Raw genomic sequence first — 20,139 nt, 5'->3', positions numbered from 1 at the left:
GGTAGGATGGAGAGAACCCAGACAGCTTGACTCCACATAACGTCTAAAGCTTTGTGCTGGAACCCCTGCATCTCTTAAGTGTCCAAACCAGTAACTACATCCCAAAGATACCACATCACACTTGCAGGAGTCAGGCTTTTTCCATGGTGCACCTAAAACCACCTCAGTGATTTAGCCATTGGTGAGGCTGCTCAGCAGAGGGGAACATGGTGTGGCACCTCTCTTCAGGGTACACAGCCTCATGGAGCCACCCAGCACCCTGCAAAGAGAAACACATTCACCACTGTTCCCCTTCATGCCATCCACTGTCTGGACACTGGTGCTCTGGATTTAACCATGCCCAGCAATTGCTGAGGAATGGGTGGTTCCAGGTTGGGAATAATGGTCTTGCTGGTGTTCGTGTGGTCTCAGAGCATCCCTATGGTGCCTGGAAAGAGGTTGTTTGCGTTACTTGCATCTTGAACGTGCTTAGCCACCTGGCCCAAGGAGACAAGTGTTAAGGCACAGACTATGCCTGAGTTCCCCTCTCCCAGGCACAGTAAGGTGAAGCCCACCTGCCAGCACCCTCTGCAGCTCTGTGCCAGTCTGTTGGAGGGTGGGCAGACCCACGCTGAGCTGCTGGTGCCCAGCTGCTGCTGCAGGAGCAGTGTGGAGCCCAACTCCTGCCAGCTGTGCGATTCAGAACAGGACATGGGGTCCTGAGGGACAAACCCGCTGTAAGCCAAACTTGCACCATGGCAGAGATGGGGGCCAAACTAACAGGAGTGCAGCCAGCAGAGTGAGGGAAATTATTCTTTCCCTCTGTCTGGCATTTGTTAATCCCCACCTGGGCACTGTTTTGGGGTCTCCAGAAGATGACAGTGGCACTGAAGCAAGCCTGACGGAGGCCACCAAGATGGTCTGGAGCACAGGATGTATGATGAGAGGCTGAGAGAAGTGGCATGTGCATCCAGGAGGAGGCAAGATGAAGGGGGAGTCTATTGCTGCCTGCAGCTACTTAATGGGAGTGTGTGGAAAGACAGAGCCATACTCTTGCTGGGGATGCACAGTCACAAGACACAGGACAAGCTGCAGCTTATTGTGAGCATTGAGTGTAGTCAGATAGTGGAACAGGGGTCCAGGGTGGCTGTGGGCTGTCCATCTGTGGGGATACTCAAAGATGCGCTGGCCAAAGCCTCGAGCAACCTGATTTAACCTTGAAGTAAGTCCTGCTCTGAGCATCAGGCTGGACCAGACCCCTCCAAAGTCTTCTTCCAACCTGGATTATCCCATAAGCCTACACTCAGAGGAAGCCACCGCTACCCAGACCTGTTGGGTGGCATCCCTGGCTGCGCGCCTTCATTTCAGAATAACAAGCCATGGTTGTCAGGGAGGTTGCCAGGGATGCTGACATCAGATGTCCCTTCCCTATAGATTATCGTGCACAGCAGCACCATCAGTTCCTAATCTGCAAACGAGGTTGGAGGGCATCCAGAGGAAGCCTCAGGGGCTGTTTTGCATCACTGGCCCAGGTTGCCTAGCACTGCTGGGACTGTGGAGAGGGGGCACCAGCTCTAGGGGCTTGGCAGCTTTTTTCCCCCTGTGTGTCCTGCTTCAGAGCCAAACGTTGCTGAGGACGTAGCAGAGGAGCAGCCGAGGTGATGGCAGCTGAGGCAGGGATGCTCAAGCTGCCCTTCATCCATGATGACCAGCTTACTCGTTGCATGAGGCTGCGATTCCAGAGCCTGCAGCAAAAAAACATGAGGCCCCAGGATGGCGAGAAACTGTTGCATTCCAATGAGCATGTCTACCGAGTGGATTTCATCCGACAGCACAATCTGCGCTTTCTCCGTTGGGACATCCAGCTGGAGAGACCTGGGAAGGTCATGGTGACCGGCACCTCCCAGCACTGGACTCCTGATCTCACTCACCTTATGAACCGGCAGCTGCTGGAGCCAGTGGGCATCTTCTGGAAGAAGCCAGGGGCCAAGGAGGTGGAGTACAATGAGGCAGATGCCCAGGAATTTGGGGAACGGATAGCAGAGCTGGCCCAGATCCGCAAGGTGATGTATTTTCTCCTCACTTTCACCGACGGCCTTGAACCAGCTCAGCTGAAAGGCTCCATTATTTTTAAAGCCTGATCCTCTCTTGCTCTGCCCTTCTTGCTCCAGCTATGCTTTTGTCTTCATTATTCTTTCTCTTAGTTCAGTGTTTGTGTGGTTCACTGCAAAAAAGTGGAGGACAGCTTGGCACTTCTGGAGCCCCTTAGCCCTGAGGAACATTCCCCATACGTGCTGTCCTCTGAACGATGGGGAGGAGAGGGCCATGAGCTTGCTGCTGTATTTGCCTAGAATATAGGACTGCATGCTTGTAAATTCAGCAGGGATTCACCAGGTCTTGCTGGCTGGAAAACAGGAGGCTGCCTTAACCTTTCCAACTATGGCAACTGCATACCAAAAGCCTGATGGAAAAATAAGAAATTGCCATACTAGAAACAGGAGAGACAACGTGGAGAGAGCCCTGACTTCCAGTTTCCATCCTAGCCATTAAAAAGGGAGGGCTTGTTTGTGATGGGGTGCTGCTCCTTGCAAGGATGCTGAGTGCCTGCAGGCTGCAGTGACAGCTGCTGCAACTGTAGCTGCTTGGTGTCTCTGAAGACCAGTCCCGTGGAGGATCACTTTGCTGTGAAGCTGAAGTACATCTGGATATGCTGTATTCTGCAGATTGCAAACCCGCTGGACAAATGGGTCCAAGGAGGCTGGACCACCCTTTTCCTGACAGCTGCCACCTTTTCTTGCAGGGGGTCACTGTGAGGAGGTGTACTCCAGCATGTTGCTCACCTTGTGCTGCCTGGAGGTGGTTGGTCCTGAGATGGGTTGGAGCAAGCATGCATGTGTGTGCAGAGCCGGGCAAGTGAGCCAGCAGCTCAGAGGAGGCTGTAGGTCTGAGCCAGCAGCGAGTCCCCCACAGCAAAAACAATTTGTGCGTTGTTGTGGCCTTAAAGCACTCATGAATATATCTATTTTGAAGCATCTATAGAGAGCCGTGAGGCTGCAGAGCACTTTGCAAACCACACAGCAGGAACCTGTTGCTGCTGTCCCAGAAAGCGGTGTCTCCTACCCTCCTACCTGCTGAGGCAGGGAGCGGTGTCTGGGTGGCCATGGGAGCAGAGAGGAGAGATGGTACCTTTGCAAGTTTAGGAGCAGGAGGGTATTTTGTGCCTGGCTTGTCCCATGACTGTGAAAAAACTAACTTTGGACATTCCCTTTTCCTCCAGAAAAAAGTGGAGGGTACTTTGGTGAAGCTTCTTGAGACCCACAGGTAGGAATGTCCTTTGAAAGCATCAGGTATTATTACAATTGGTCCTTTGCTAAGCTTGCACTCAGATGTGGGTGAGCGCTTCTCAAGGTGTGGCCTGAGATTTTCCTGACCTGTGTAAGGAGAGGGCAGTGATAGGAAAGCCAGGACAAGGTGACCTTCTACCCGTGGCCTGCTGGTTTGTGCGGACCATCCCCAAAAGGGTCCAACCTCTTCTTCAAAGCCTCCAGAGATGCAGACTCGATGCCCTCCCCAGCCCAACAATAGTGTATAAAATGATGTGCACAAGCTGTGCTAGGCAGAGAGGAGAAGGAAAGCAGGAAGATCAGCTACTGGCTGAAGAGGTGGTGGGAGCTTTGAGTCTTGTCCACAACCAAAGCTCAGCAACCACTGAATCATACAGCCATGCCATGGGCATTGCCGGAGAAGTTGATGTCTTTGTTTAGACCCCAAGAAATGCTGGAGTCTGTGAGGAGAGGTAAAAGTGGATGCATCCCTGCTTGGCCATAGCATAGACCTACTGTAGACCAAACCCACTTCTAAGGTCCTTGCAGATTTTCCCATATGAGGCCCCTCCTTGTACATCCCAGAGCGGAGCTTGTGACTGCAAACCACATTAAACCTGATAACAGGAGCCACTGCCAACATCCAAAGGGGGTTTTGCATGCCAGGTCTCACAATGTGCCATTGCTGTCTTGCTGGTTGCTGGAGTACAGTTCTTGCTGCAGATACTTCACTGGGTTTTGATGTACCCAGTAAATACTGATGTACACAGTAAATAAAAGCCTAGTCAACAGGGTTCCCCTTATGGACTGAGGCTGTGCGTGTCTTCTTCATGCCCTTTTTGGAAGCTGCCCCAATCCTGCACCCAATAAAGCAGCACCCACCAATTTTCAACTCATTGTTGGTACTTTTGAGCACCTACCTTTTTATTTCCCATAAAAAGTAAAATGAACATTTACCTTCTCTTAGTGTGAAAGGCTTCATGGAGCATTTAGCAGTTTTGTGTGGTTTGGGGAGGGGATTGAAGCTGGGTAGGGGAAGGGAAATGATCCTCAGGTGGATCCTCCTTTCCATCAGAGCTGGGAGTGGGAGGTGCATGGGGCAGTGTGATCTCTGTCTGCAGGGAGGATGAGCATCTTTATATCAGTCACTGAAACTCTCCCTACATAGTTTCAGTATCCCATGAACGCTGTCAGATACACTGCTCTGTCCTCTCCCAGGGGAATTTCATCCTGGTTTGTACCATGGTTCAGCAAATTGGCACAGTTGGGTCCCTCCCTCCCCTGCCTGAGCTGGCAAGTTCCCAGCAGAAGACCCCCTGCTTGGAGGAATCAACATCTATGAATTCCTCCTTCTAATCAGGGACATTTCTCCAGGGTCTCAAGTGCCTTTCCTCTTAATTAGCCACTCTTAGAAAACATGAGAAAAGCCCTAAACCAGCTTAGGGAAATGAACCTGGTGTTTCTGGGCTCCCAATTTACATCTCTCTGAGCCCTTTCACTGTAAATTTGTCCCACTAAAGGGGACAGCTCCAGCTGTTACAGCTCCAGCTGTTACAGCTCCAGCTTTTGGGACCGGAAAGAAAAAAGCAGCACAGCTGGGTGAATAAGGAGGTGTGGTCTCCACCGCATCAGTGCCACACGGCCAAGCTGAGTCCAGGACACAGTGGGATCTTGGGATGGGTGGTCCATGGCATGCGCTCCAGCATCCACTGAGGAGGGAGGGAGATGTCTGGGAAGGTTTCCTTGGAGTGGGTATAAGCCGCAGACTTCAGTCGCATGATGATCTTCTGGAGGAGTCTGGGCTCCAGCAGCTGCTGGGGTTTGTAGATGTGCCCCGGGTTGATCCTTTTAGATAATATGTAGCGTCGGGTCATAGGCAGGGGTTGTGCTGTACGCCTTGAAGTGTGGTGTCCCAATAGGCACTGAATCCAGAGCTGTCACCTCTCCCTGTCAGCCAGGGGGGTCACAAACATACTGGCCAGGGGGTGAAGCAGCTGGAGGATCCTTGGCCTGGGTGGGATGCTTTACTCTGGGAGGAGCTAGGGGGAGGAACCTGATGTTTGAGCTCACATCTTGCACTTTGGCAGGTTGAGGCCAGATTGGGCTCTGGAGATCAGGCTCTTCTCATTTCCTCTTGGGTCCATGCAGAAAAATGACCAGCCTTTACTCCTGGATCCTGCTTTCCATGAAGGCTGGCCGCTTTTGCTACTTTTGGCAGCAGAGGGTGTTTTCAGTGCTGTCCCCAAATGAAGGGATGGAGGAGGATGGTGGGGACCAGTATCTCCTGCCACCAACGTAATGACATATCTCAGAACCAGCCAGCTGGAAGCTGTCGCTACCAGCTCTGGCTGACAAGCTGCCTCTAATCAATGCTGTAATCATTTCTAAGCCCACATTAATAGCAAGTTGATTAGCACAATGGTCCTCTATGACAATTCATTAGGATGAGCTCCAGTCAGGACAGAATCGATGGTTTCTGATGGAGGGCTGTCTGACCTTTCCTGGCACTCCCACGGGGAGTCTGGGGCATCGTTGTTAGCACTCATGGAAAACACCAAACGCTCCAAAAGCAGCTCTTTTTCATGGCTCTGTCTGCTCTGCTTCTATTGATTCAGACAACTCAAGAGTGCCAGTGAGCTTGCAGGGCTGATAGCATCATTAATATTTCAGTGTAGGAGCAGTAAAAGCCCTGGGCTTGGATTGTTGCTAGTAGCTAAGAAGTCAGGGGCTCTCCAGAGAGAAGCATCTCTGCAGGGTTACGGCTTCATGACAGCAGTCAAAAAAAAGAAAAAGAAAAAGAGAAAGAAAAAGAAAAAGAAAAAGAAAAAGAAGAAAGCTGAAGGTTCCAGAAGCTGGACAAAGGGCCAAAGCATGGTGCAGGGGGTCTCCCCATGGCCTGGGACTTCCTGAAGAGCCTCTTTCCATGCATTGTAGCTGTGTCCTTTCCTGTCCCACCCCACCACTCAGAGCTGCCTCCACGGGACAGTGATTAGTTGGAACATAATTTTCCCCATGGGCACGTGCAGGTTTTTCCTCACTTAGGTCATGATGCTTTGAGAGCAGGTAAGCAAAGAAGCAAAGGTGTGGGACATTACTGCAGCTGAATAGGTCAGTACTTGTCGGCTATCCACTACATTAACTGTACGTGGCCTCACAGCCCACCCTGGCCATGAAGTAATACCACGTTGCCTTCACCCTCAACAAAAGCTAAGCTGTGGTGTGGCAGTTTCTTGCTGTGTGCCCCGATGTCCTGGTTCTAAATAAAAAGCAGATCCTCCTAGACGTAGCATCTGCACGTGGCTGTGCCTGTTTCTCTCCCAGCTGTTGTGTGGATTTTCTATCCAAAGCAAAGCTGGTGGTGCCTGCAGCCATGAAGGACTATGGACGTTGGCAGCTACGCTTCGCTTGTGCCTGTCCCACTGGCAGTGCAGATGGCAGTGACACCAAACCGGCACTCCCTCAGCCCCTCAGCTGCTCTAGGGATCTTTCACGCCAGGCCCTTTTCCTTCTTTCAGCAAGTCACCTCCCTGTGCTTGCTTGGATGAGTATGGTAGCTCTTTCCAGAAAAGAATGGAGACCTTGTGGGAATGGGGATCTTGCTTTTCCCACTTTTATTCAGCAGAGTAGAGGCGCCCAGCGTCTGGTCCCTGTTCATTGCCACCAGGTAGGTGAATACAATGCTTGCTCCTGGGCCAATCAAGTCACACCAGAATCAAGTAAGCAAGTCAAAAAAGGTGCCCTCTCTTAGTGGTACCCTAGTGACACTACGGTGAACAAAAATCTGGTCATAAAAATAACCAGTTCTGGTTGGACCAAGGACTCGCCTGCTCCAGTAGCCTGTCTACAGCAGTAGATGGCAGCAGATCTCCAGGGTAGAATTATAAGAGGGCAAGGAGCTTCAGCTCCATCTTCCAGGGTGTGATGAAGGCTACACTATTCCAGTACATGTTAATCTAGCCTGCATTGGAGGAACCAGGTCCAAAATCTGGCCCTGACAGGCTGTAAGCTAGTCCATCCACCTCATATTCTTCCTGTCTTTGATATTGTCTGCGTTAGTTCCAGGATGAGAGTCAAACCCAGCAAAAAAGGGAGTAACCTAGGTGCATGTGCCTCCTCTCTTGCAGGTCATCCCAGACTGGAAGGAGCAGGAGTGGAATCCCGAGAAACCCGAGAGCTATGTGGGGATCTTCCACTTCCAATTCTGGCGTTTCGGTCAGTGGCTCGACGTGGTCATAGATGACCGCCTGCCCACACTGCACAACCAGCTCATCTACTGCCACTCCAACTCCAGGAACGAGTTCTGGTGTGCCTTGGTGGAGAAAGCTTATGCCAAGTAGGTATCCAGGCAGTTACAGGACAAACTGGGACCTGAGCACCCTGGTTTTCCTCTCTGTTCATTCATCAGCTGGCTTGCACCAGTGGAAACAACAGCTGTCCTGGGGAGGCATAGGACATATCTCAAACGGGCAGAAACTGTAGGAAAAAAACCACCCTTCTCTAGCCTTATTTCACCCCCAAAGCAAAATATCCTCCAGCTCCACGTTTAAGTAACACCTATCCTAGAGATTTCACATTCCTTTTACTTTGTCCTATGACAGCAGGAGTGCTGCAGGCAGCATGGGTCTTATTTTTTCACCCTACTTTGCTGTCCTCACCCCCTGGAAGTTTTATTACAAATCTCTATTCTCTGAGCTGCCCAAGAACTATCCCAGACCCCTTCAAATGTCAAGCCAGTGTTTCTGTGCCATCCCTGTCACCCTCTTCCAGGTTGTCAGGCTGTTACGAGGCCCTGGATGGAGGTAACACAGCTGATGCCCTGGTAGACTTTACTGGTGGGGTCTCTGAACCTATCGACCTGACCGAAGGGGACTACATTGCTGATGAAGCCAAGCGAAACCTCCTCTTTGAGCGTGTCTTGAAGGTGCACAACCGGGGAGGCCTCATCAGCTGCTCCATCAAAGTAAGCAATATTACCTGTACGGTCATGTTCTCATGGGAGTAGGCATTTTAGGATGCAAGTTGTCTTACATTGGTAGAGACTTTTAAATTAGAACAGATAAATTAAGGCCAAGGGTTCCTACTTCTTGTGGATGGCAAAAGGAGTCAAGCCTGGATGCTAGCCCTCTTTATTCCTTACTGCTGTGTCCAAGAGCCTGGATTTATCCCACCACAATTCCAATGTTAGGAGAGAATTCTCTTCCAGAGGAAGGTGTTTTGGTGTCTGCATGTGGACATCTCTACAAACACTGGGTGCCAGACCTCCCATTATAACCAGTAGAATGAGCTTTATTGGTCGACAGTATGGGAGCTCGGAGGCCTCATGTGGTAGATGAAGACCAGGAAGGATCTAGCACCTAAAATGGCATCTAATACATCTGCCAAAGCAATTGACACTGTCCCTGAGCATTGGTGTTCTTTTTTTTGGCTCCGAGAAACCTACGGGGAAATCTGAGTTCCTCTTTTCTCCAGTCCCTGCTAAGGCAGTCACATCCCCCCAGTACGAGCGCTGTCTGTGTCCCCCTGCCCAGGCCACGTCAGCAGCTGACATGGAGGCCCGCCTGGCCTGCGGACTGGTGAAGGGCCACGCGTACGCAGTGACAGATGTGCGGAAGGTCCGCCTGGGCCACGGCCTGCTGTCCTTCTTCAAATCGGAGAAGCTGGACATGATCCGCATGCGCAACCCATGGGGCGAGCGGGAGTGGAACGGCCCTTGGAGTGACACGTGAGTTAGGATGGGCAGCAGCAGCACCTTTTTTTTTTGGTGGGAAATGCTGGGTTGGAGCAAGCTTTGAGCCAGGAGACAATTTGACTACATCCACACCCATAGGATAGCATTGTATGGGCAGCTGTGGGATGCTGCTTCAACCCGCGTCCTAAACCTGCTGTTTCACTGGGGTAGATTCATTCCTTGCCCTGGGGTCCCTGGAGATCGGCAGGAGGGTGGCTGAGCTTGGCAAACTTTCTCATTAAGGCTCTGGCAGGTGTTGTGGTGAAATTGCCCAGCATGTTCACACTAGTGAAGGATGATTATAGCTCACCTTTCTGCTCCCAGTCTTGTTCCAGCAAAAATAGCACCCAACAGAACCTACCTCTGTCACCAGTGACTGCTGTGGTGTCTGTGGATGGGATGAAGAACCAAGGGCTGGTGTAACCAGAGCCTTTGGCTAGAGTCCCTTTTGTTGTCTTCACCAATAGGGTTGTGATTGTACTAGCCAAACAAAATCTTGCCGAGCTGGATTCAGCTCCACTAGCCAGGAAAGAAGTTGAAGCTCCAAGCCATGCTGCAGTCCCCCCTTGTTTGGAAGGTGAGCTAACCAGAGCAGTGTGGGGACTGGTTGCATGGCTGGAGCTTTATACAGGTCTTCTGCCCTTGACAGATCCTGCTGAGGTCAAGTAGCCTCTTGAATTCTTGTCTGTCCCCTTGCCCTCGCAGTAATGATCCTGTACTCTTCCCACAGCTCTGAGGAGTGGCAGAAAGTGAGTAAAAGTGAGAGAGAGAAGATGGGAATGACAGTGGAAGATGACGGAGAGTTCTGGTGAGTCCCTCCTAGGGCTGTCACCACAGGCCGTGCCCACAGAGTCCTCCCACTCCATGAAGCATGCTAGTCATTTCCATGCATGCAGCTAACCAGAGCAAATGGCCTTCCAAGCCCTAGGATCTTCAGTGTAGCCTCCTCCTTGAGCCCGTGGGTGTTAGCTTTGGATAGCCCTAGGATTGCAAGCTGCTCTGTATCACACTGGGGTCCCAGTCATTTCATGAGGGTACTGTTACGAACTTAACAGCCTCACCAGATAACATTTCCATACCATGTGTACCCATGAGTGGAGGAAGGGCCACTACGCTGCTTCTCCCACTCCAAAACACATAGCTGTGTTTTTCAACTAGAAAACAAGTATTTACTGCATGCATGGAGAAAGGTATCTCCATCTCTTCTGTTATGCATCAGCCATCAGAGGCTACCCACCCTCAGTCTCCAACAGGTGATCAAGAAAATCCCTGCAGCGTATTGTTCAGGGGAACGAAGCAGCATAACTGAGCTCTGTCCTGTCCTCACTTAGGATGACCTTTGAAGATTTCTGCAAATACTTCACAGACATCATTAAGTGCCGTCTCATCAATACATCCTACCTGAGCATCCACAAGACCTGGGAGGAGGCAGTGCTACATGGGGCATGGACCAGAAACAGTGACCCCTTGAAGAACCGCTGTGGAGGTTGTATCAACCACAAGGACACCTTTTTGCAGAACCCCCAAGTGAGTCATGGAACAGAGTACCTTCTGGAGCCTTTGCATGTGTTTCCAAATGTTTAAGTCTCCTACAGGGACCTAGAAGGCCAAAATGGCTACCAGACCTCAGTAGATTAACTGTGCTCTCAGCCATTCTGTGGCTGAGATGCCTGGCACAGCATGACCAACATCCAGGCCAACTCTATGACCCTTATCCCTCCTATCAGGGAGACTGCATCCAAGTGCCTGATGTGGAACATCTTGGCACAAGCAAACAGCAAACTGTGCCCCAGGGTAGCAGTGAGAGTTGGTGCCCGTCAAACTGGGTCAGGAACCTTTTTCCAGCAATTTGGATGTCTGAATGATCTAATTCCAGTTCCTTTGCCCAGAGCTTGGCACTGTTAAATTTGCCAGGACAGGTGTAGTCTATAGGGCCTTTTCTTCTAGCCTGGCCTTCAGAAAAGACCCTGCTCTGAAGTTCATGTCCTGGAGCAAGCTCTTCTGTCCTGTACTGCTCTGATCTGGGATTCTCAGTAAAATGAGACAAGTTCTGTGAGTCCTTCATCTAACAAGCAGACAAAAAGTGGTCTGGTCCATTGCAGGAGTTGTCATCAAGGATGTGGGAGAGTTGTTTCCTGCTTCCAGCTTTGTATTAGCCTTCATCTTAGGTCTCTGTAAACGTCAGTTCCTCCTTCCGTACCTTGTAGGAGGACCGGTGGCAGACTGCAAAGGGGTGAAAGTCTCTGGTATGAGACTGCATCTAGACACCTTGGATTCTGCCAAGCAATTCAAAGACTGGATTTCCCAGTCTTTTTCTAAGATGAGCCAAAAAGTCTCTGGCTTGGCAAGATGATGCCAGTTCCCAGGAGAAGTGGGTATGGGTTCTCAGTGCTGCTACTGATGCCAGGCTGTCCCTGCAGAGAGGCGGGTGAGGAGAAGCTGAGGTTAACTCTACTGTGTGCCCACCCGACCCGTGCCTCCATGGTCCTGTATTAGTACAAGTCCTCCCTTACCTTTCTCCCTTTCCTTCTAGTACATGTTTGATGTGAAGAAGGCAGAAGACGAAGTGCTGATCTCCATCCAGCAGAAGCCAAAAAGAACCAGTCGCAAAGAGGGCAAAGGAGAGAACTTGGCCATAGGCTTTGATATCCATAAGGTAGACCGTGGTTCCTGCATGTTGCCTGAACACCCCCATAAATTTCTTAGTGGTGGAGCGACAAGTCAGTACTGCATGACTATTTGTATTGTTCAGTTAAGCATTATCTGTGTGCCTCTGGGGTGCCTTCAGCACAGTGTGCCCCCCTCTAAATATGACAAGAGATTTCAGAGATGAACAGTGACAGCATGGACAAGTTCTCCTTGCTAAAAGCAATGATTCGTCTGTCATTAGCCTGTCTTCAAATGTTGAAATTTGTTAGACTTTGTTAGGCTGATCCTTATGTGTTGCTTTTTGGGGGGAATGCAAGAGATAATGAGTCCCTGAGCCAGCAGTTGGGAGAGCCATGTCTGCACTTGTTTTCCAACCACCCCAGTTGGAACCATTTTGCTGGTTCTCTTCATTCTCGTTCTCCCAGCACTGTGGGTTCAGTCCTTGCAGTCTGGACCCCCGGGGCGGATACCAATACATTGTCAGTCAGCGCCATCCTGCTGACCGTCCTGCTGTGGTCTCTGCCAAGGTGGAGCTGAACAGGAACTACCGGATGCACACCCTGCAGCAGAAGGTGGCCAGCTCCATCTACATCAACTCCCGCAGCGTCTTCCTGAGGACAGACCTGAAGGAGGGACGCTATGTCATCATCCCCACCACTTTTGACCCCGGTCATGTAGGCGAGTTCCTTCTCAGGATTTTCACAGATGTGCCTTCAGATTGCCGGTAAGGAGCAAGAGCAGAGATGGGGAGGAGCTGGCTATTTGGAGACAGCCCTGTGCTTCTGACATGCGATTTTCCTGATGGGAATTGGCCGTGGCCTTGCCTGGAGCTGGTGTTTGGCTTCCCTTCAAGCGTGGCCAAGAAACAGGGCACCTTCACAGGTCTCACCACAAACATGCAGGGAAGCTCCCACTCTGCTTCTAAGCATGACATGGGGGAACATCCCAAACCCAGGCTGAGGAGATCAGAGCGGGGAGCAGAGTCTGACAGTGGACACTGCGTGGTTCTGCCGTCCTGCTAGAGCAAACTCCATGGCTTGCCCACGGGGTAAGGCTGGGCACCTCTCAAAGGCCACATGTTTTTCCTTCCAGAGAGCTGACACTGGATGAGCCACCACACACCTGCTGGAGTGGGATGTGTGGTTACCCGCAAGTGGTATCCCAGATCCACGTCCTTGCTGCAGCTGGGCTCAAGAATCAGGACTCCCAAGGTACTGGTCTTTCTCTGCCTCTCGTCTAGTGCTGGAGGAGCTGGGAAGTGGTTGTCTCAGTGGGAAAAGGGGGAGGTGGTTTCTTGAGGTGGGACATTGCTGGGATTTATGATGTCCTCAGATATTATTTTCAATGTACATTTCAGTATACAGTGTCAGACACCAGAGGAGGAGAATTTCCATGGAGAATCAAACTCACTTCTTGCTCTGGGCATGATCTGGGAGCTGTTATATTTAGGCTGTTGTGCAAGATCCTTGGGAGATCCTCCTAAAACTTCTCTAAAGCCTGTAGCAGTGGTCCTATAGCAATCCAGGCTTTCCTCCGGAGTATGAGCAGCTGTAAAAGTCAGGAACTGTATTTAAAGGCTTTTTAATAGGAAGGACAGAGAAGCGATGGAACAGGCTGATGTGTTGGGGTAGTGTTCATCACCGGAGGCTGGATAAATAAATATCTATCAGTAGAGGGTATGGCAAATATAGCTCATTTTGGGATGGTGGGGATCAAGACCCTCTCCCTCTTTATTTCCTGTAAGTTCTGCTCCATGCTTGGCTCCTAGGAGCCCTCTGAGATGACTTGAGCCACCACCAGCACACAGCGTACTGTGTTTCTGCCTTCTTGGCCCTCTACAGGTTTATTTTCATGGTTCTACCATGCTATCATGCAATTTTGACATCCAGCACTTCTCTTGCATGAAAGACAGCAGCAGCACCATGCCTCACCATGTCCTACAGCCATGCAGAAGTTCATGGCAAGAGCCCCATCTTCAGTCCTCCTGGGGCATCTGGACCAAGAAACCCAGGACTAGTGATGACTTGCAACGGGAGATCGTTGAACTATAGATGAAAGGTCTAGAGGTTGCAGTTAGAGAAGCAAATGCCTTTCCACCATGAGAGCAGACCAGGTCCTAGCTTTTCTCCCCAGTTTCTTAAGTCAAGGATATGTTTTGAATGGGGCAAGGTTCAGCCAGCCACTTTCAAGCCAAATTTAAAGTATAAAATTGAAAACTTAATTTTTTTTTAAAATCTAAATTAAAAATTTAATTAATTACTTTTTTCACCCAAGCATTATCGTCAGGGCTGCGTATCACTAGAGCCCTGGAAGTAACGAGCAGGATCCTGCCTTAGGGCAAGGACTAGCCTGATTTGATTATTTATCACATGCCACAAGGGGAGTCCTTCTATCCTGTCTGATGTCTGGGGAGGGAATTTTACCCGAGGTAGGTTGTTTCTTCTTGGGTTACTAGCAGTAATTCAGTGTATGGGGAATGCAGGGGGAATCTGTAGCCAAAGGTCTCTGAACTCTTCACAGCAACAAGGAGATTTATCTTTCCTTCAGACAAGGGTACATGTGTTTTCTGGAGCCATGAAACATTTTTTCAGCAAGAGGCCCTTGGGAATGGCTTTTTTCCAGTTGTTCAGTTCCCACCACCAACAGCCTGCATGTTTGGTGCTTCCTAGTGTAATGGCATCTCTCGCATCTCTCAGCCTTTCACACTACTTTGGAAAGAATGATTTACAGATAGGAATTTGGCTCCAGCTTATGGAATATGAGGATTTAACGGGACATCCCAAAAGACGAGGCTAGTTTGGAAAAACAGCTGTGAAATCCAGCAGCTGTGTCTCACCAGCGGAGCCAGGTCCTTGCAAACAGAAAGCTAGCGAGGAGGTGGTCTGGCAGTCAAAGATGTGGTTCTTAAATCCCTGGCCCTCAGAAGAGAATGGTTTGTTCCTCCTAATTTCCACATTTTTCTTGGACAAGAAAACTCATCCACCTGGTCTGTGTTTCCATCACACTCACTAAAGCTCATGGTAAGAAAATGCATTCTGGCAGTTACATTTCCATAGCAATTGCTCATTCTTTACTGAAATTCCCAAAACGAGCACTTGTTTTGTAAGGGGAAAATGTTCACTAATTAGGGACTCCTTCCCTCTCCTGGAAGCTCAGGTACAATCCAGCTGTGGGCTAGTAGTCTGTGAACTTGAACTTTACTCTCATCGTTGTGGCTTGCTTGTTCCCCATGACTGCCTTGTTCCAGCGGGGATATTGCAATAACTTTCCCACTTTCTCCTCCACTTCCCACTCATTTCCCGTGATTGCCCCTTGATGCCCAGTCTTTTTCTTCCCCGTGTCTCTCACTGCCATCGATGATCCTTTTTGACATTTTGACCTTCTTCCTGAATTCTTGCCCAAACAAATATTCTAAGAACCATCTTCACCTCTTCAAAAGCCTTTCAAATACATTTCCATCCTAAGGCTCCCCATCCATCAGTTGCTCACCAACCTCCTCAGTGCCCAAATGGTCTAGTTTTTTGATCTCATAAATTAGCACATCTTAACACTTCATTTTGGCTCAGCATTGTGCCATCTCTCATCACCTTGACCACCCAGAATTTTTCTTAGCCCAACATTAGTCGTTACACTGACAGCCCCTGCAGCATTGGAGTCTCACTAAATCCAGGAGGAAGATGTGCCAATGATTTGTGCATAGGGGTGAAAAGCAGAGTCCCTGCTGAGGTAGCTAGTTACCACCTTGAAGTAAAACCAAGGTTAGTCTGGCTTGGGAGTGTATGAGCTGCAGTGGAAGCAAGTGGAGTTTTGCAGCTGAAGGCCCTTGCCTTCTTGCGTGAAATGACCTCTGTGACCTCTTTCTCTTCCCCATGGCTTTATTTCTGCCTGCCTTCAGCAGGGCAAGCCCTGAAAGGAGAGTTGAGCAGAGCGGTGTCTTCCATAAAATATTTATCCCAAAGGTCAGAGGATTTGGAGTGATAAAGGAGTGTTTAGGTAGGTTATGGAGTCAAGGAAGAGGTGGCCGTTTCATAGCAGTCCATTACCACCTGCTGCCCAGGTACAATGTCACCTAACAGGAGTTGGCCTGAGCCCAACAACTGAGCTTCATGAACATCATCTGGGTTGTGATGAACTCTTTGGCAGATATCCATCTCCTCTGGTGGGGTATGGAGGAAAAGTGCTGCATGCCATCCTGGAAAAGGGCTCTGAGGAATTACAGGAGCTACAACAAAGCAAAAAGTCCCGTTTCTTTCCCCAGGAGCTGACCCTTATGTGATCATCAAGTGCGAAGGGCAAAAAGTTCGTTCTCCGGTGAAGAAGAACACAGTGTCTCCAGAATTTGATGTGAAAGGGCTCTTCTACCGCAAGAAGCCAGGACAACCCATCATTGTTCAGGTAACCAGCAGGCGAGCAGCAAGCCGAGGGACGGAGACTCTGTCTCGCTTGGCCACCCCACCTGCCCTCTCCTCACACTGTCCACAGTGGATCTGCTCCCCAGGGCTGAGCTTCATCAGTTCATGCAGCTCAGCCCCTCACCACCACGGCTGAGCGGTGCATCTGGTAAACGCACATCCTTTGCCCCTCACACATGTCTCTGAGCCCCACATCTCAACAACCTCCATGGCTCCAGCTCAGAGCAGGTCCCTCCCCTCTGGTGTATGAAGGTTGGCTGCATCGCTCAAGGCGCTGCCCTCGTGTCTGTTTTGTTTCCCCAGATCTGGAACCACAACTTAATAAGTGACGAGTTTTTGGGCCAAGTGGCGCTCACGGGGGACCCCAGCGATCGGCAGTCAGTGCACACACTGCACCTCCAGGACAGGGGGAACAGAAGATCGAATGATCTCTCTGGGACCATTGCTGTGATGCTGCTCAGCAGCAACATCCTCACCAACGTCTAAGTACTCAAGAACTCTTCTTCTGGTGCCACAGATGTGTATATAAACATGCACACATACATACAAACACACATACACACACATAGCCTACCTACCATCTGCAAAGCCTATATGAACTATGCATGCATTCCATTCTTAGGAGCCAGTCTTGTGTTTTCAATGTTAAAAAGTGGTGCCTTTTTGGGGAACCGCAACAATCCTTCTGCTGGCATCCTCTGCAGCCCCCATCACCGCTGTGTGCCCTGGGGGATCGCTGCAAGCACGCTGTGTGTCCTGACAGCCAGAGCACAACGCCCTGCTGCTGTTTGTTTACACAGGCTGGCACACACGTGCCACCATGCACACATGTGGCCACCGCGGTCCTACCAGCTGCTTTCATGCATCTTTGATGTGTCTGCTTGGTTTAAGAGTAGTGTGTGTGGAGTCGTCTCCTGTGAAACTGCTGTTTAATCGCTTATCTGTGGAGGCACCTCAGCAAAGGAGAAGTGGAAAACAAGATCAGGCCCTTTTGAATGTGGTGCTGGGCATGGGTTTGCATATTGCAGTTGGAAACAAAATGCACCAAGGCAGTCCCAAATCCCAAATCCACAGGGGCAACAAGACTAAAGGTTCCATCGTTTTAGGGACAAGCTGTTTCCTCCTGGGTCTTGTTCAACCCCATGAATACAAAGATGCCAACAACTATGGTGGGACAACTGTTCTTTGGGGTCAAGTTTTTGAACCGGTCTGGACTCAGCTCCTGCATGTGCCTCGAACTGCCGTGGTGCCTGCTCTCTCCATGGCTTCATGCTGTCCCCATCCCAAGAGCTCACCCCAGTAGCCGGGGTGGGTTGTCTACTGGGGCCATTCAGTGTTTAGATAAGAGGAGACCATATCCTCTGAAAGCCAAAGCATCAGGTCCAAGGGATAGGGAGCTTTTCTCAGTGGGCTCCATCTTTACTGCTGCATACAGTGCATCATATCTCAGTGCCTCGCATTCCCAAATTCTCTATGAAAATAGTGGGATTTTAGCTTGTGCTGGAGGAGCACTGCTCCCAGCGCAGCCTGAAAATGCTGGGAATCTTTGATCCATGCCAGTGTTCATCTCTCACCTTTAATTTCCAGTCTCCTGGCCTGGAGGATGAGTTGCACAGTGCTAGAGCCAGTGTCACAAGCACAACCCAAGCACGTCCTCGGGGACATGTTTAGGGCCATGGTCTGCTTCTGTTCGTCATGAAGACTGGATGTATCTTCCTTGTTCCACTGGGTGGCAGAATCTGGCTTCTTCTAAACCATCCCAGCTAAGCCAAACAACAAACCCTCCTCTGGCCTTTCAGCAGCTGATCAGGGCAGGTTTCAAAGCATTTTTTTTCTCCTGTTGTTTAGGTTCAGGGTTTTTTTTTTAATTAATGTGCCTTTAAAAATGGTGCAAGTTAAGGGTTTTCTCTGTCAGGTTTTCTAACAAGAAAATATTTTGCCGCCACCTGTATGCAAGTAGAAATGGATACATATGATGATGTAATCTTTTAGTCATGGTAGATTTTGACCTGAGCAGAGTCCGACAAATGAACAGGAAAGCCTTTTGTTGCCATAACAAGTAGAGTTTCTGCTTGTCCTACTAAATGCCTGTGTTTGTGCTGCAAGTCTGTATCTTTTTTTTAAAAAGTCCCTAAAGTTCTGCCAAACCTGTAACGTCGTAAGACGTTCCCCAGAACCACATTACCAGACAGCTCAACTCTTGGTGCATCCAGAAATTTACAGTACAACTAACTTAATCGATTTTTGCAGGCTGTTTTTCCCCTTTCCTCAGCTTCAGAGTTTGCCTCCTGGTTATGAATTGGGTTTTTGACCAAATTGCTTATTTTCTTAGGTCTTCTTTTCCAGGACTTAGAGGCAAGCGGTGGCCCACAGGATGCTCTTTCCAGGTCTCAGTTATTCCTGGCTTGCACTGAGTGCCCTCCGATTCCTGGTGCCATCACTGCATGTTGCAGAAGTGCTTCAAATACTCCTGGTTTGGTAAAGTGACATTTTGACCCCAAGGTAAAGACAATTCCTTGAATCTGGGCAGACTGATTCAGAGGTATTTTGACTTTATACTGGGTTTGTTCATGGGACTCATCACTGAAAAGAAACGAAAGCAGCATTGTGGGGTTAGAAGGCGTGATTTAGGTCTTAAGTGAAGATCTCACAGGCTCATGTTCAGCATGGTATGTGAGAGGGACCATGGTGCCCAAAGTTACCTCACCTGGCAGGGAAAAGAGCTGTTTAGCTAAGGGAGAGCATCACAGGAACATCACAGGAGCTTTGCACCATCATCAGCAGATGGGGGTAGCCAGCCTGCCTGCATTTGCCTTGTTTTCTCAGCAGATCGGGCTACTGATAGCTTCAGCTCAAGTGCCCTGGCACGTGCCCAACCGCACTGTGATCCCCAAGGAATGGCGTTGGAGCTTGCTGAGGAGTAGCGGTGCCCTGGTACCCATGGACAGCATCCTTCCTGTCTACAGAGAATCAAGCCATAAAGAGAGGAAAGGCAGCTTTTAAACAGCTTCTTCAATAATAATAAAAAAAAAATCATCACACTATATCAGGACCAAAATGGCTTAACATCAGTAATATCTATCCTTTTTTTTTACCCCAAACTTTTGAAAATCTAAAGCAGAAGCCTTCTTCCCCTTACATTTCCAATGGAATAACAAAAATTACCTTTGTTGCTTGCCTTTTTTTTTCTTTTTTTTTTTTTTTTGTCTTGGTTGTAGAGCAGATGAGGGAGGGTAGTTATTAAAATGCCATTCCTAATGTGGATGCCTTTTCTCTTTGAATGAAGTAAACAGAAATATTCAGGACTTTTTGTCTGAGAGGAGGACAGGTCTGATAAGCACTTTCCAGAGCCTCCCAGGTAGTGTAGGACATGTCTCTGATTTATTTTCCACTTCTTTTGTTGATCATTTCAATGGTTGTGAGTAGCCTGCCGTTACACTCTGTGAAATCCATTTCTTTTTGACATGTCCGTGTTAAAACAGGCTACAACTTGTCTTCATCTCCAAAGGCACTGATGTGTCATGCTGCACAAGCTCAGAGAGTGGTCCAAACAGAAAGCCAACGTTGTACAGCTGTAAAACTCCTATAAATAAATTGTGTATATTTTATTCGGACCTGTTTTGCTGTGTTCTTCCAGAATGCTTTTGATGGGCACAAGGTGGCTCTGCAGAGCCTTTTTCATTTGCTTGATTCACTAAACTCCATTCAAATTCTTTTCTCTGCGGACTTTGAGACTGAGGCAAGGCAATCTGCATGAAGGTTTCACACAAGGTTGCACTCATGTTCACTGGGAAAAGCCACGGAGAGGAGGGGTAACCTCCTCTGACTATAAAACCTTTGCATCCTATGCCTCAGAGTCACCACAATGCAGGGAACTTGTTTTTTTTGAGCCTCACCTGACTTGGAAAAAACTCTGCAGACTGCTAAAAAGGAAAAAAAAAAGGGGGGGGGGGATTTTGGGCAAAGCAGCAGGAGGATGTGATTTTAGGATGTCTTTCCCTTGGAGAACAAACCTGCACGTTGCACACTGGGAGCATTTGAAAAGTGA

The 20,139-nt window shown here is 49.4% G+C and overlaps 2 protein-coding genes across 2 annotated transcripts in view; both read left to right on the top strand.

Moving 5' to 3' along the window:
• Window positions 1–19,705, top strand: part of CAPN5 (calpain 5) — a 57,735-nt gene extending 38,030 nt beyond the window's left edge. The window contains exons 4-13 of the mRNA XM_055802428.1: window positions 7,427–7,635; window positions 8,070–8,262; window positions 8,831–9,024; window positions 9,761–9,838; window positions 10,362–10,557; window positions 11,564–11,686; window positions 12,207–12,403; window positions 12,772–12,890; window positions 15,938–16,074; window positions 16,395–19,705. Coding sequence (XP_055658403.1) covers window positions 7,427–7,635; window positions 8,070–8,262; window positions 8,831–9,024; window positions 9,761–9,838; window positions 10,362–10,557; window positions 11,564–11,686; window positions 12,207–12,403; window positions 12,772–12,890; window positions 15,938–16,074; window positions 16,395–16,577 — 1,629 coding nt within the window. The 3' untranslated portion in view covers window positions 16,578–19,705. The remainder of the gene's footprint in view (window positions 1–7,426; window positions 7,636–8,069; window positions 8,263–8,830; window positions 9,025–9,760; window positions 9,839–10,361; window positions 10,558–11,563; window positions 11,687–12,206; window positions 12,404–12,771; window positions 12,891–15,937; window positions 16,075–16,394) is intronic.
• On the top strand, window positions 381–4,096 carry OMP (olfactory marker protein). Its single transcript, XM_027777902.2, has one exon. The coding sequence runs from the start codon at window positions 1,641–1,643 to the stop codon at window positions 2,118–2,120; it is 480 nt and encodes a 159-aa protein (XP_027633703.1). The 5' UTR covers window positions 381–1,640; the 3' UTR covers window positions 2,121–4,096.
• Window positions 19,706–20,139: the final 434 nt, after the last annotated feature.

This window comes from Falco peregrinus, chromosome 4, assembly GCF_023634155.1.
Source record: "Falco peregrinus isolate bFalPer1 chromosome 4, bFalPer1.pri, whole genome shotgun sequence".
In the NCBI taxonomy this organism is placed as follows: domain Eukaryota; kingdom Metazoa; phylum Chordata; class Aves; order Falconiformes; family Falconidae; genus Falco; species Falco peregrinus.
Note: the sequence above shows the minus strand (reverse complement) of the source record. Positions and strands in the feature narration are given on the sequence as shown.

Coding starts and splice junctions, on each gene's coding strand:
- OMP (XM_027777902.2), top strand. CDS start 1,641: ATGGCAGCTGAGGCAGGGATGCTCAAGCTGCCCTTCATCCATGATGAC.